This window comes from Boleophthalmus pectinirostris, unplaced genomic scaffold (genome assembly GCF_026225935.1).
Source record: "Boleophthalmus pectinirostris isolate CB_2022bp ecotype Guang Dong unplaced genomic scaffold, ASM2622593v1 HiC_scaffold_10, whole genome shotgun sequence".
Lineage (NCBI taxonomy): Eukaryota > Metazoa > Chordata > Actinopteri > Gobiiformes > Gobiidae > Boleophthalmus > Boleophthalmus pectinirostris.
The window spans coordinates 17,757,914-17,774,217 of NW_026570971.1; the positions used below are offsets into that span (position 1 = coordinate 17,757,914).

The following is a 16,304-nucleotide window of genomic DNA, read 5'->3' on the forward strand; positions in this document are numbered from 1 at the left end:
TGTACTTGCAGATTCGAGACAATCTTGGCATTAGCGTGGACAACCAATCTTCCCCACCACAACCACTGTTCATCCCTCCTCTCAGAATGATGGCATCATGGCTTTTTAGGGTAACAACAAAACAAACCTGAAATATGTACATTTATTACAAAACATGACTAACCCAAAAGTCATTTGTAATTAACTTAAAAAATATGAATCTGCCTGTCTTACAGGCAACCATGCTTCCAGCAGAGTACAAGGCAGGGAAACTGCAGGCTTATAAGTTGATCTGTGAGATGATGACCAGACACCAAGACCTGCTTCCAAATAGTGACTTTTTGGTGCATCTTTACTACATAATGCACAAGGGTTTTACAAGTGATGACCAGGTACTGACACAAGGGGGCCCTCTTTCAGCAATACATTTGTTGCACCAGGTGGTGCTGTAAACAATATCAGAGTACTATTTTCAGTCATTTTGAAAACTACTCTAAATGGGTAACTTGGTTCAAAGACACCCTAGGCATGTAAATCTCAATCAACTGCTATCTTCCGTATTTGTTAGATCTGGATTTAATTGTTAGGGAAAACATTTGTTAGACAACTGTGAACAGTTAAAGAAGAGTAATAATGTTTGCCTCACCAAATTTCAGTTTATTGTAGCTCTGTTGCTATCAGATGAATCTGAGTGAAGATGAATGGAATCTATAAAACAAAGAACTAGGACAAAAGCGTGTGTGTCTGTTGCCCTTCTGGCTTGATTCTTTAGCATCTTGGCAGTGCGACAAGCATATTAGAATGTTTTCCTTGTTGTTAAATAATGTTTTGAGCCCCCGCCGCGTATATGTGATTAATTAAGGGCTGACGTCTGTCGTGCTCCGTTAGACTGACACGTCGGCCGCGGGCCCGGAGTACGCTGGGCGCTTTGACTTTGTCTCTGATTGTGTAAAGGAGCGGGAGGGGATCTGCCCGGGGAGTGTAGAGTAGAGCAATGAGGGGGGCACACTGAGGGATGAGGCAACATTCTCCAGCTTTTGTTGTGGCTCTGTATAATGCGTCGGGGGCCAGAGCCAGGCTGGCCACTGAAGCATGCTCAAATTGGCTGGAGAAAAGAGTCCTCACGCCACACAATAGAGGACAGCCGCACGCCTGCTTAACATAAGAAAGTGCCTCTTATTTTTCCCCTCCTCCTTCGCCCCAGCTTTCACCCCTACCCAACAAAAAATACATATACATTATCAACAATTTGTAAACTCTAAATAATTTGACATATATGCATATATTTGGTTACGTGATTATATGTACAAAGCTAAGCATAAATTACAATATTATTTTGTTTAGATTTTATTGTTAAACTTACATTTTGAAGATTTTCACCTATCGTGCTCGTGAATAAACTACTACTGAACACATAGCAACATTCAAACGTACAATTTATATACATTTCCTGAATATCAAACTAAATTATGTCCTTGCGATTTGTTCAAATTGTGTTAAAATACAGAGTGGAATGTCCATCACTATAAATTATCACTGCTCTATTCATCTAAGCTTAAAGAAAATGACAGTTCACTGAGAGAGGTCTTATTTCAGCTGAAAGAGTGCCAAGGTCGGCGCTATTGTCCTGATTGTCTGCCTCTCACTGGTCATTGGTCTCATGAAGGCACGTCCGTAACACAATAGTGGTAATCCACCTAATAGGTACAGTGTCTCCTCTGCTTTGAAATTACTGTATTTTTATTGACACTGCACGAAAAATATCTGCCTGAAAGGAATTTGGAATACATTTTGGAAGAGCCACCATAAATACCCCATATTGCTTTCTTGAGGAAGTAGTTTAATTACATTGGGTGATAGGTAATGTAGTTTACATATAACATGTATACATTAACTAACTAAACAGAGGCAGAATGTTCCTGTGTTTGGTAAATGATGTAATGTTGGAGTGAACTCTGTCACCCCTGGGGTCCAGCAGGTGGACAGCGTGTGCTTTTCTGGAGATGAGGCCAAATAAAAAGCCTGAGGTGCCTCTATTCAGACTTGCGTTAATGCACCTTTTGTTGATGTAGGGGCCATTCCTACTGCCAGCACACAGCCACATGCAGGGGTCTGTTCCCATTTCTATACACACACCTCAATCCAGGTTCACTCTACTTACACATACAATGGAAAACACTTTGCATTTTACATTTGTGTCTTCCTCTAAAATGCTCATTTCAAGCAATCAAGCAACAGTTTGTTGTCTGCTAATTACCTCTGACTGCACTGCACATTATGTTTCAGAGGTCAATTACGAACAAAATGATGGTAAAATAGGCCCTCAATCCCGGAGCTCTACCCACCAATTTTCAACATCCAGTGCAGTGTGTTGGTTTGACTTCCTACTTATTGCCTGTGCGTGTTTATTCTATTTCTCTTTTGTTCACCTGCGTTCCCTGTTTACAAAGCCGTGGGTTATTAATGTCCCAGATAGACGGGCAGTGCAGTGTGTGTGTATGTGTATGTGTTTGCTTGAGAGAGAAAAGGACCAAGGAAGATTTGTGTGGTTTTGTGTTTGCTTAAGTGACCTTTAGTTTAGCGAGGAACGGGCTTGTGTTTGAACTGGACGATTTACACATGTTTATGGCCAAGGAGGCAGGTGTTTGGAGGCTGGACCTTGCCTTTGTACACAAATGTCAACACAAACGTCTAAGATAACAGCCAGAGTAATTACTTAAAAGCTACATTGTCATGCGATTATACTTGTTATCAAAATATGAGCATACATCATTTACTGTAGACTACATCATTTTAAGATCCATTGCAAAGAGTTCAGTGAACATAAATGTCATTGATAATTGTTTTGACTCAATAGCTGTATCTGTGTGTGTTCAGTTTTTAAATCTTATGTAAATTCCTTAACATTATTATAATGTTATTTATACATTTTCTTACTCAAAAATTGTTCATTCAACCTAATGTATGTACATTTCATATCCAGCAGCAAATTGTAAATCGTAACCTAAGAGCGTGCTACAATTATTCTTATTATTTAATAATAAATACTAATGCCGTACATTTGTTATGAGCTTGTAAATACTTGTAATGTAACAGGCTCACAAAGTCTCTCAGAGCGCTACACTGTAGTCATTATTCTCTCTACACTCTGTGCTGGTAAGCTAGCCACAGCTGCCCTGGGGCCAACTGAAAGAAGCCATTGGCCCCTCTGACCACCACCAATCACACACCACTTTCAAACCAGGCAAGATGGGTGAAGATATAGCGACAGAATTTGGTCCGAGTTGGTTGCTCTGGTTGAAGAATGGTTGGGGGACCACTGTTCTAACCACTTAGCCAGTGTGGCCCCACAAAGTGTAATTCACAAATTAATTCACACTCAATTTCTTCTCAGAACGGCACATGTAATTACCCAAAATATATGTACATATGGATTTATTAAATCTGTAACAATTCAACAATATTGCTAGTTATTTACATGTCTACATAAAGCTGTTTCAGTGTTGTATTGTGTCTTTAGCCTTCTGTCTAGTATTCATGCTTCTCTTCTGTATGTGTTATCAGGACGTTTTGAACACAATCGTTGGATTCTGTTCTCCTCGGTTCTTCTTTCTTGGACTGCCGGGTTTCACAATGCTGATTGGAGACTTCATTACTGCTGCTGCTACTATTCTCAGTTCTGACTCCCTTGAGGTACCCTTGACAGTGACTATATAACTAAAATATTAATTATTTTAACATAAACCATAATAGTCTACCACATGTTTGTCTCCATGGGGATGTTACTGATTTGTCTGGACTCTTCCACAGTATGATATTAAACAGGTTAAGTTACAGGTCAGATCTGTGGAGCAGTGACCCTCCCTCACAATCATTAATGCATATTTTTTTCAAGGTATTTTTCAGCTATAAAAACACCTATATTGAACAAATGTCAGATAGAATAGCTTATTACCATATTTTGGAATATTCCGATCAAACCTATATCATCTTCAGGGGAACAAGCAGATGGCACAAAATGAAAATCTGTAAAACTGTATTATGAAAAAAACGCTACAGTGTATTTTGATTATTAAAAATAGGTCATATAAAATGTAAGTGTTATTGTTAACAATATTCAAGCTGTCTAAACTATTTTTCCCCTGCTTAGGCACCCAGGGTGGAGGCACAGACAATCTTGGGTTCTCTTGTGTGTTTCCCAGACCTTTACCTCCAGATTCCAGTACTACAGAGCATCAGAGGCTCAGATGATGTAATAATTGGGAAAGAAGATATCAAGGTTAGCATACCTACACTGTATTGTATACATGTCTTTTGTGTTGATACACTACTAATTGTTTTTGTCTTTTCAGGATTATCTGGTAAACATCCTTCTTGAGTCTGCTAGAAAGGAGCACTGTGAAGCAGCAAGGTAAGAACATGCATTTAACATTAACCTAAAAAATGGCTTCACGTCTTTTTATACCGTCTGTTCATTTTCCAGATGTATTGCTGTGTGCAGTTTAGGTCTGTGGATATGTGAGGAGTTAATGCAAAAGAAAGTACACCATCAAGTCAAAGATGCCATCAACGTTTTGGGAGTAACACTAAAAGTACGGATACATTTGCATGATGTGCCATTTACAAAGATAAATATGATTAAGAACTAAAATGAAAGGTAGCTTTTAAACAAATTGAATCTTTATTATAGTATTGCTACTGATGTGCTATAGCATTTTGCTTTGAGAAAGATGATGGTCGATTACATATAAGGACTACAGAACAATTCCACTGTAATGAAGGTAGAGTAATGGCCAGTCCAGTGATGTTTTAAAGCTGGCCTCTTTTTCCCTGAGTGAAGAGATGCAGAAAACCAGTGGTGGCTGTTTGTTTTGTTTTTTTTTTTCCATGGAAAAGGTTTTGGGCGGTGGTGTAATTTCCAGGCTGCTCACTCTCAGTAGATGTGGGCCAATTTAAGCAGCTACATCTCCCAGCTTCCTGCTCGAGCTACCCCCCACCCCCTTTCTCTAATGGAGCAGTAATCACTCCCCTGTACAACTTGACACACGGACTTGGCCAGTCCCAAAATAGTGGGTATAGGCTGGGTGGGGGATCCAGGGGGGAGAGTGGCACTGAGAGACTCTTTTCTAAAAGCAGGTGCTGAACTCTCAGGGCCCCTTTTTGTGTTTGGCCATTTCTGCACTCCCCACATTGTCTGCCCTTGTTACATGTTGAGAGGCATTCAGCTGGAAGAAATAGGAAATTCTATTTCTCCACAAAGAATTTCAAATCACTGAAGAAATCCACATTTGAAAGAAAATTGTCAACAGCTCAATTCTTTCCTCCAATGAGCCCAGAGAAAATGAGCCATGGCTTGAAGTGGAAATGAAATTATGCTGATTATCTGCACAGTAAGTGAAAAGCTGAATTTAGAGAAAATTACACAAAATTTCATCACACTTGGCCTAAACCTTCTCTCTTGATCTGAAGGCAGTAATGTTTTCTACCGCTTTTATGACTCTCTTCAAATACATAAAGAATGTTGGCAAAGTCATGTCTCCCACTGATCTAGGGAGTTTTTCTGCCTGTAATTGGCAAGATGCCATTGATTAGTTAGTCTTGAGATAGTAGAAACTTTGACGAAGTTAGTTACTATTAGAGCCCGACCGATATGGATTTTGCTGTGGCCGATATGAAACCGATATAATGGGAGTTGGGGCTGCTGATAGCCAATATAATCACCGTTATATTTAGTGATGTAAAAATTCACTGTAAATGTTGAATTGTTTAAAAAACTTAGGTTTGACTCTGGTGGATTTTAAATTGGGTTTATTTAGGCAGCATTTATTGTTATTCTGCCTCTTTACATCATATTTACAGACAGTAGGTTGGCTTAATGGCATTTTTGCATCATATTCTAGACACTAGTGATGGATATTCCAGTTCTTTTTAGAGAACCGGCTCTTTTGGCTCGGTTCACTAAAAGCTGCTGGTTCTTTTGGCTCCCAAGCGGCTCTTCAGATTGTTTTGTTGCAAGCAGGTCTAAAGCAGGTCTAAAGTAGGACTGAATCAGGAATGAACCAGGTCTAAACCAGGACTGAAAAAGGACTAAACCAGGACTAAAACAGATCTAGACCATGTGTAAAACAGGACTAAACCAAAACTGAACCAGGACTGAGTGTCGGGACTCGGTCTCTATCTCGTGCCCAAGATTAGTCCTGGTTTATTTATTTTATGCTAAACTACAGCCAAATATGCTAGTTTGTTTTTTATCCTACGTACACGCACATTTCTCAAAGTTTCGTTTTCAGCTGCTGCCGCTGTCAAACCACAAGTCTGCACACGGCGTGAAGAGAAAAACAGTGAAAGAGAAAACACAGCTCCCAATAAGGATCAGGCTCCCATTGTTCGCTTCAAAGAGCCGGCTCTAAGAGCCATTTCGTTCGCGACCGACCCATAACTAGCAAAGAAACTAGCGCTATTAGCCTTTACCCGTAAATACGTGCGCGCCGCGTTAATTAATTATATGCGCAAATGTCATAATTCACACGTCTATTCACAGCTCATTTACATATCAGTGCAGGTCCAGTAACAAATATATGGCCAATGTAGTCAATTTACAATAGACCAATAGAAGCGGGAGCTACAGCAGCTAACCCATAACAAATGACCAAAACTAGCTTCAAAGTCGACATATTTCCAACACTCACCGCTCACACAGGCTCCTCCTCACATCACAAGTCTGCACTAATACATGTCCTTGTAATCCAGACTCAAACCGATTGTCCGTTAAAAAAAAAAAAAATCTCAACGTTTGGATCTATGTCTGCGCGTGTAAACAAACACACGTGAGTGACATGACTCTGGTGTGTTCAGGGACAGTATGGACACACACACAGACAAATGACTCCGTAGATAAATACTGATGTGGAGCCACATATTAGGATATTTATTTGTCTGTAAATTGGATTAAATGAACAGAATGTAGCGAGTCTAAGATTTTTAACGAGTATCACATGCCCACGTGAAATATCGGCCCTATCAGCAAGCTCCAGGTGCCCATATCGGCTGGTAATATCGGCCAACCGATATATCGGTCGGGCTCTAGTTACTATATCATTATATTGTTGCACTGCATTGTTTTATGTTTAAAAATAAAACTGTGATTGTTTGTTAGTCTTTTAAATGTGCATTTGAATGATTTTTGGTCTGTCTTGTGTAGTTTGGGAACAAAGCTGTAGCACATGTAGCCTGCGATGTGCTGCAGTTGCTCATCTGTCACTGGGAACATCTCCAGAAGTTGGATACTGCACTGCCCAAGAAAATCATTGAGGTAAAAATGAAACACATACACCAACAGTCTGGCATAAAATATTAGGTTAAAATGTGTCTATTTTAAAAAGCTAAATAACATTAAAAACAATAAATTATATTTCTATAATTTCTATGTATATACATAGCCCAAGTTTTTGGCTTTTATTGCTTTTATTTGGCATTGAGGAGAGGCATAATAAACTCAAATCTTCATTATATTTTTCATTGTTTGCATTATTATTCCATACATTTTTCCTTATCTATATGTTTAATTGTTTGGTACTACTTCCAGTTTTATTACGTGTCTTGCACTGCTGCTGAATAGGAGTGTGTCATCCAATTATCTTTCTCCTTGTTTTGTCCCACTACAGATCTTTGTGGCCACAATAGCCTTTTTGTTACCCAGCGCAGAGCACTCAACAGTGGAGGCAGACAAAAAGGTACCCACTTAAAAGGAGGGGATGTAAAATATCTAAGATCTAAAGGCCCTCGTGGCTATCATGGTGGAATGGTGCATTTGTACTGGAATGTTTCTGTTTTAGTCTTTGTAGTTTTCTTTCCCCAATTATTTTAAGTGTGGGCTAAATCTCAAATATTCTTCCCCAGTTACTGGTGTCTCTGTTGCTGTGTCTGTTGGACTGGTGTATGGCTGTTCCCCTGAGCCTGCTGCTTGAACCCATCACCATGCCAACATTGGATGAGTGCAATGCTCAGAAGGCCCCCCTTTTGGACTACATCTACAGGGTAGGTAAACACATGAGCATATTAATACACTTTTAACATTTTTTCCAGAACATTTTAAGAAGTAGTTTATACAGTTTTGGTACCCCAAACTTCACTTCACAAATGTGACATTTAAAAGAAAAAAATTAATCACATTTTTGTGATAGGCCCTTATATTTTTCCCTTTATTTTATGGTCTGACCCTGAGGATAAGTGCTGACTCAAATGAATGAGGTATTATTCATTCCCTCCTGTCTGGACAGATGCGGTCAACAGCAGATCTTTGTAAGGATGTCACCCCTGATAAGAAATGGTCCAATTATTCAAACGGGACCTTTTGTCCGCTTGATAAGCTCTGGCTATAAATGCTTGTTCTACAGATCTGAATGGAATATGTCTTTAATATGAGAGTGACTGCAGCTGCTACAAAGGCAAAGAGAATTAGCAATGATTAGTTATCAGAACACCAAAGATTCTGGGCCACCAGGATATACAGGAAATGACAGTACATTTGCATAACACATGGATTAAGAGAAATTGACATTCTTAAAATTTATTGTCTATTATAAATCAGATTAAGTGTATATTTGGTGCTAAAAACATTGTGATTCTGCACCTATAGCTGGCTGGGATGTTGTTCCTCATTGTGAGTTCATAGAAGTTTAGTTCAAGCTTGTCCATCTGCTCTCTCTGCCTCCCTCAGTGGCCAGCTGCATTACGTATGTGTGGAGAGCTGAGGGGGGTGGGTAAGCAAAATTAGTGCACCGTACATCTGTGTTATAATTGGTTGATTTTTTTATTTTATTTTTTCCACATATGTTTACTTATGTGTTGATATATTGTGCTCTCCGCTGTGCTGCTTTTGCTATTTGCTACCTTGCAGGAACTGTTGCTATGTGGAGTGCAGTGCAGTCACTTAGTTGTCAAGCACAGCCGTGCCCCCCCTCCTCTCTGCCTCTCCACCTCTCCACAGAGGAAGCTCTTTGGGGCTTTCGTGTAGCAGCTGTTTGGTTCGGGTCTTTTTAGCATCAAACCTCCAGTCCCCCTCCAACCCCCACCCCATGTGCTCTGAGGTCCGCTTGGTAGAATTATACATACTGTCTACATTTCCCCACACAATACAGTTTCAGATGGCAGGGCATCCCTGCCTCTCTGAGCATCTTTCAGCCAAGTGTAAGCACATGGGTGTACTGAATAGGATTAGCAAGTGCATGGCTCTACCCACGTTACTCCTCCCTGAATAAGAGGCCCCTTCATTTGCATATGCGGTACATTTATTTTGCCCCTTCGAACTTGTGGCTAATGAGTTCAGTATACAGGTGTTTCAGACCCTGCTTATTGGTGTGTCTCTGTAGATGTTTATGGCTGAGGACAAGGATGATTTCTTAATTAAATCAGTGTAAACCTTTAATCAACTGCCCCAGTGCATCTTATTCAGACCTGCCAACGGTTGCTTCACCATCTGTTGTGCTGATCAATACACTTACACATTACAGGAGGAATTGGTTGGTAGGTCCACTCCTCATTCTCTATTGCTCTATAAACATGTTGAATCGTGTTCCAGTTGCATTTTTGTATTTGTAGATTTCATTGTTCCCATAGCAATATATCTCTCATGCAACTGATCCATCCTTAAACCAGAGCAGTCCAGTAAGAGTGGGTGACCGCAATGAGGCGCCCAATCTTAAATTGTAGATCTTGACTCAGAATTTTTTGTCAGCGCCAATCTGGGGAATTGGCCACCTGTACATGTTTTTATGGGTGAAGGGGGAATCTGGAACACCTCTGGGAACCCACAAGGATACTGACACGATTCAGGAACCAAACTTGGAACTTTTTTGCTGTGAGGCAAAAACGTTTTTTGTTTTTTTTTGTGTTGTGCCTTCAGTGTTACAATAAAATGCAATAGACCTTGGATTATGATTAAGTTACAGATGTAAGTCGGTCAAACAATATCACCATGTTCTTTTCTTAGGTACTGCACAGTTGTGTGTTCGGCTCCAATCTGTACACCCAGCAGAGCCACTACCTCCTGAGTTTGTCAGACCTGTCGACTGACTATGACCTCATGTTGGGTCAGGTTAAGAGCTGTGAGCCCGCACCCTCCCAGACAACCACCACAGACTTTGGAAATCTACTGACTGTTGCAGAAGGTAAGAGCATGTGGCAATTCTGCGTTTGTACTGCATTTGTGTGGGAATAGTTTCCACCACCCATATGTCTTCAGTGGTCAAACATCATGTCTCTATGTTTGTATTGAATAAAAATAGTCAGGTTTTATGTGACTTTCTAGCATACTGTAGTTTTTTACATATGTTCCCTGGAGCAACTGAAATATTCTACAAACGAAATGGAAGTCCATTTGGAGCCTTTCCATTAAATGTTAATGTCTTATTAAATGTATGAAAAGGAAATCAACCATCAGAGGGAGAAGGATTCACATTCACATTAGTGCTCATCTCTTGAGAGAAGACCCATTATGGGGTTTAGATAAAATGTGATTTTTTTTTTTGCTTCTCTTTGCGACCTTGTGATTCCATTAGGGAATAGAGAGTATATTTTTCTCTATGTAGTCAACTTCTAAAAAAAATCTTTTGAGTCCAACTACATGGTGCATGCTTGCATTGCTGAAACAATGTGAGAAATTTAAAGTATTGCTTTTAGCTGAGACATTTTACCACATATCTGCGTTTTGGTACACAGCTGCAGTCTTAAATGAGATAACAAAACGCTATCAAAAGGGCAAACCAAAGAGTGCCGACTTGGTTATATTCATGCCCCTACCTCATATTGATCAAGTCACATCAAAAGGCCAGTGCATCTCTAATGCAGCTTGGCCTGCTTTCTGAAGAGCTTTTTCCACTTTGATGGGGATAATGGTATTGATAGCACTGTCACAATGCAGGAGCGCATCTTCTTGTTTTTCCACATCTCTGCAGAATAAAGCATGGCATGCTGTTCACTTACAACAAAAAACTGTACATTTACATAAATGCAATTCACGTCCTATTCATCACCCTGTAAAGACGGTGGTTCTCATTAGCACTCAGCCAGTCTTTGAAAAGCCTATTGAGTTTTTCTACAATGAACAGATGTAAAGTTATATTTTTGTCATGATTAGATGCTGCACATTTACCTAATGGTACCCAAGTCCCTTACTATTCATATTATATGGCACATCTCTAAAATACACATAACTACACTTAACAATAATGTGGAGTTAACTTTTTAATTTGAGACACTCATTGAAGCCCGGGCCAATTTTGGAAATAAAAGCATGTTTGGTTAGTTTATGTATGAGGGCTCTAATTTGTATTCCTATATTTGTCATAGTACAAGGAATATTTAATAACTGTTTTCATGTTCACCTGCATTTTCTTGCCTTAAAATTTAATGACACCATTTACTATAATTTTATGTTTCTTATTACCCTGTTATGCTCTTGCTTCATGGTCTTTATTTCTGCTGTTTGGGACAGAGAAGCGTCGGCGAAGCATGGAGGTAATTCCTCTTACTGCGCGCATGGTCATGACACACCTGGTCAACCATCTTGGCCACCACCCTCTGAGCGGCGGTCCAGCACTTCTGCATAGCCTTGTGAGTGAAAATCATGACAACCCATACGTGGAGTCATCTGAGCTCTCCTCTGAGGTCTTCAAAAGCCCAAACCTGCAGTTGTTTGTCTTTAATGACAGCACTTTGGTGTCCTATCTACAAATCCCTGCGGACGAGCACACCGTTGGCCAACCCCCAACTTCCTCCTCCCAAGTACGGGTCATTGTCCGGGATATCTCAGGCAAATACTCCTGGGATGGTTCAGTCCTTTACTGCACTAACCATGAAGATTCTGTTGATATAGCCACTATAAATATCCCCCTTTCACCCACTGCTCGACTCACTCAATGTCCGTCTCATTCCACATCAAGAGGAACTTATAAAAAACAACAGTCATTTTCGAACTGTAGTGACAATGAGGAGCTAGACATCCTTGATAAGCTTTTGGAGGATTTGGGGTACACCAGCCCAGAGTGCCTGCCCCACCCACAGCTTCAGCTCAATCAGCCTGCTCCTTCGCCCTGTGGCATGAATCTGGAACAAGAGGGAGCCATTCTAGAGGCCATTCTTCAACAAACTCAGCAGGAGGAGGACCAGGTGAGAAAGTGGGATGCAGATGTAAGCTATAGGGCCGCCCTCCAGAGAGAACCCTCCCACCAGGAACCCAAAGCTCCTTTCTACTTCTGCCGGCTGCTTCTCAATGACCTCGGCATGAACTCTTGGGACCGCAGGTATTCTATACAGCCTTGATATTATAATTCCTACAATAGAGATTTTTTCAAAGGATGTTGCGCAAAAAAATAAATAACACAAAATAACAAATGACTTTAAAATTCAGCCAGTATGCTTCTTTATGGTCAGTTGTTTAGCAGAATAACTTTTTAATTTGTTCTTTTTTGCATAGTTATTATCTGTATTATGAGTGAAAATCAGGGGGAAAAAATGAATAAAGAGAAAACACAAAAAAATATATTTAGCTATTTTTTATTTTATTTAATTTGGCCTTCTCTTTTATTATATTAGAAAGTCAGAAAAACAAACTGCAGTGCTGCTGTTACATATATTTGTTCATGGCAAAAAGGAGTAGAGTTGAAAGCCCACTGGAGAGATTCTTAATCTTCTCTCCACAGGGTAGAAGTGCCCAGCTGTTTTCGCTGAGGTCTAGCAGAGCCACTCTTTGCCATGGTTGCCCGTAAATTAAAAGCTTACACCTCTTAATGGTGATAGTCAAGCAAGTAAAAAAGAGGTTGCCGGTTGCACCTGAACCCTTTGTCTTTGATTATCTAGGGATCTTTGGATAATTTAGTCAAGAATATTGTTTCATTTAAATATTTTCCATTGTTTTTTAAAGGAAAAGTTTTCATTTGCTGAAGAAAAACTCCAAACTGTTGCGGGAATTGAAGAACTTGGATTCAAGACAGTGGTAATGATTATTTTTTTCCAGTCCAAAAAGGAAACTGTGTTTATTAATCAAATCGTGTGCATATTTAAATGGTTGTTTAAATGTATCTAATGCAGTCGTGAGACCCACAAGATCGCTGTGTTTTACATCGGTGAAGGTCAAGAGGATAAGTGCTCAATCTTATCCAACTGCGCCGGCAGTCAGGACTATGAGGATTTTGTTTCAGGCCTTGGATGGGAGGTACAACTTACTCTTATGTGATCATCATTTTGTACTGACTGAAACTAATTGTTTCTTGTACATAATAATGTTTTTTGTTAAAGGTGGACCTGGCCACACACTGTGGTTTTATGGGTGGGCTCCAGAGGAATGGCAGCACAGGTCTAACAGCTCCTTACTATGCTACCTCCACCATGGAAGCCATCTTTCATGTCTCAACGCGAATGCCATCAGATTCTGATGATTGTCTCACCAAGAAGGTACATTTTCACTTCAGTACTATTTTAACCTCTACAAAAAAAACTTTTAGATGTTTTTCTAAATGTATGAGAAGGGCAAGTAGTGGTCCCCATAAAAATTGAGCAGCTGCTACACTGAAGGGATCTTTATGCTGTAAAGTTTCTTTTGTCTGTACACTAGGGCTGCTCAGTATATCGCAAAACTATTTAATCTGATACAATTGCCAAAAAAAGCAAAGGCTGTGATTACATAGTAATAGAATGTCCTATACAAAGAACAAATATCCTGCAGTTTTAGAAAAGTCTTGTACTTTAGACCTCTACATGTTCTGAAATGCATGTGATTCTTGCATTTTGCATTTCATATTAGAACCTGATCCATATGGATTTTTGGGGGCCGACTCAAATATAAGGATTTTAGAGGTGCAGAGTTCCAATATATTTAGTGATGTAACAATAAAGTGTAAATCTTCAGCTGATTATAAAATGGCTCTTTTAGGTTTTAAATGTAAAGTTAGTTATTTTTACATAACACTTACATTAGACAAGCATACTATTGATGTGAACAACCTGATAGGAGGTGAGCCTAATTAACATGCTGGAGATGTAGGTCAGCACCTGTATGTGAAATCTTAGGTCTCCTGTAGGACTGCATTAACATAGATATATGTGACTTCGAGTTCCTCCGATGAACAGGGCTTGGGGGTTTATGTGTAAAACGCCATCAAATGTTAAGGCATTCTTTTCAGTGGTACTTCTAGAGGTATAAAGTGATGTGCATGGGTGAAATAGAAGACCAATAGGAGATAAAGAGTTCTTTTTGTATGCAGTGAAATGGCTGCATAGTTCAAAGTCCTGTGTTGCTGTAGGCTTCAGTTCTGTGTTAAACTGTGATCAGGAGGTGTGACTTTGGAGTGCAGGCATTGATTAGTGACCCTGGCCAAGCCGGCCGGTGGAATAGAGAGTTGCAGGCGCATGAGTGAGGAGAGGGCATGTGCTGCTGTGGTAATGACTATGATTCTGCGAGCTCCTGCCCCCCTCCCTCAGTGCTGTGACCAGAGCCTGGATTCAGCCATTAGCTTTCCCTGCTAGGGCAGGCGCCGGCCGGATGCCGGCAGGATCTTTTTATCCAATTCCTGCTGCCGCCACAGGAACGATCGATTGGGTTCTGCCGTGGGATTCTGAACTGTGGAGCACCAGTAGCAGTTAGCACAAAGAAATGAGCCGCAAGGCCCCTGCCAATGCTGCCAATCTTCTCATACAATATCCTGCTGGGAAGGAAAATTCATCAGGCCATACACCTCAGATCTATCCCCCTCCTGTCTTTTTTAGCCCACCTTCTTCACATTTAACCACTATTTTAACTATTCTAGCATCATCCTTATGCTGTTAACATTTTAGTTTAAATTGATTAAGTTTGTCCAAGATCCAGTTAGATGAAGAGGTTGCTGTAAACACAGATTAGAAATACTGTCTTGAACTTTCTTGAATCAGGTTACTGTTTTTGTAGATTTACTTGGCACTTTTACCCCAGCAGTCTGCACACTTGCTACTTGCAGAGTGTGAAGAGGTAAAACTCAGTGGGAAAAGAGCAAGCATAAATTCCTCAGTTCAATTTTGGGCATCCAGAATTTCATGCTACAAGTAGCAGCTGACTTTTGTGGTATCAACCACTTCCAATTATGTGTTTGGAAAAGGTTTGCTGATGACATGATGGAGGGTTTGAGTAATGCTACATATTTAGCCAGTTAACACCCTGGTCCATTTATTTTCATCATATTTGTCCTGCTCCTTTCAGCACTTAAATCGTTACAAAGCATCTCTATTTAATAACCAACTTTGAAGCTAGCAGCTATTGTTTGTCGCCTCACAGAATGGTGTTTTAAATACCAAAAAGCTCTGAGCTAAACTACTGTTTCTATTGTTACTAGCATGCTAAGGTGTGATAATGCGTAATATAGAACCCAAAGGAACAGGCCACAGGCATTGTAATTACCGAAGGGTGTGATGAATTGGTCCAAAAGACAGGCCGGAGCATCAGCATCTTTATTAAGCTTATATTTCAGCCCCTCCAAATGCTGAGATTTAATGCGTATTTAACATTTTCTATCAAATTGCCCCAGTGACTGACCTGGATACTGCTGGCACGGCTAATCCTTGGACAGACAACCTGTACTGTTGTACACCAGTCATCAACATGCATGGGTTTGTTTAAGATTACTGTCCTAGCATAATTAAGGGTTTTAATAGAATGTGCTAATTACATTTTTGGTGACAAGGGCATGTTTTCTAATGGCTCATTAAGACCCAGTACACTGGCAGATGTTTTCTCATGAATGGAGACCCGCTTGTCATTGTAAAGGATATCTTAGAAAAGGTTAAGCTTTATTCACCAGCCGAATAGTTGTTCAGGAGTATGTTCTGTTTGACTATACAAAGTAGCTCTGTTCATGTATTTTATTCCTTTAGAAAATAAAAAGCTGCTTACTTTTTTTTTTTTTTTTTTTTACAATTTCCTGCTATTAAAGTGTATCTTGTTTTGACCAGTCTCATTTTGGTTTCTGAATAGAGTGGTAGTGGGAAGCAATTTAAACTTTGATGGAGGAGTTAATTGGATTTGAATTATTGTTTTAAATGACCAATTTTGTGCATTTGTGTCTGCAATTTGAATGTGTAATAAAAAGGCTATAAAAAGAGGTCAATTGTGCCAAACCCCTTATTTAAATCACTGTTTACCTAACACTGGGTTTCAGTCAGGTTGTTTTTGCACCTGCAGTGTCATTGTCAGAATATAGTGGCATAAATTCAGTACTGAAATAAAAAATAAATAAATACCCCAAAAAATTATATGCATTTAAAGATGACTTGCTATTTACAGTATATTGCTCTTGCCT

The 16,304-nt window shown here is 39.8% G+C and overlaps 1 protein-coding gene across 2 annotated transcripts in view; it reads left to right on the forward strand.

Moving 5' to 3' along the window:
- The window catches only part of ralgapa2 (Ral GTPase activating protein catalytic subunit alpha 2), a 58,333-nt gene that overhangs the window by 20,247 nt on the left and 21,782 nt on the right, over positions 1–16,304 (forward strand). For both annotated transcript variants that reach the window (XM_020919611.2, XM_020919612.2), the window contains exons 23-36: positions 12–110; positions 216–371; positions 3,544–3,672; positions 4,130–4,258; positions 4,332–4,390; positions 4,463–4,571; positions 7,181–7,291; positions 7,644–7,712; positions 7,879–8,016; positions 9,971–10,148; positions 11,474–12,281; positions 12,902–12,973; positions 13,069–13,192; positions 13,276–13,431. In XM_020919611.2, coding sequence (XP_020775270.1) covers positions 12–110; positions 216–371; positions 3,544–3,672; positions 4,130–4,258; positions 4,332–4,390; positions 4,463–4,571; positions 7,181–7,291; positions 7,644–7,712; positions 7,879–8,016; positions 9,971–10,148; positions 11,474–12,281; positions 12,902–12,973; positions 13,069–13,192; positions 13,276–13,431 — 2,337 coding nt within the window. The remainder of the gene's footprint in view (positions 1–11; positions 111–215; positions 372–3,543; positions 3,673–4,129; positions 4,259–4,331; positions 4,391–4,462; positions 4,572–7,180; positions 7,292–7,643; positions 7,713–7,878; positions 8,017–9,970; positions 10,149–11,473; positions 12,282–12,901; positions 12,974–13,068; positions 13,193–13,275; positions 13,432–16,304) is intronic.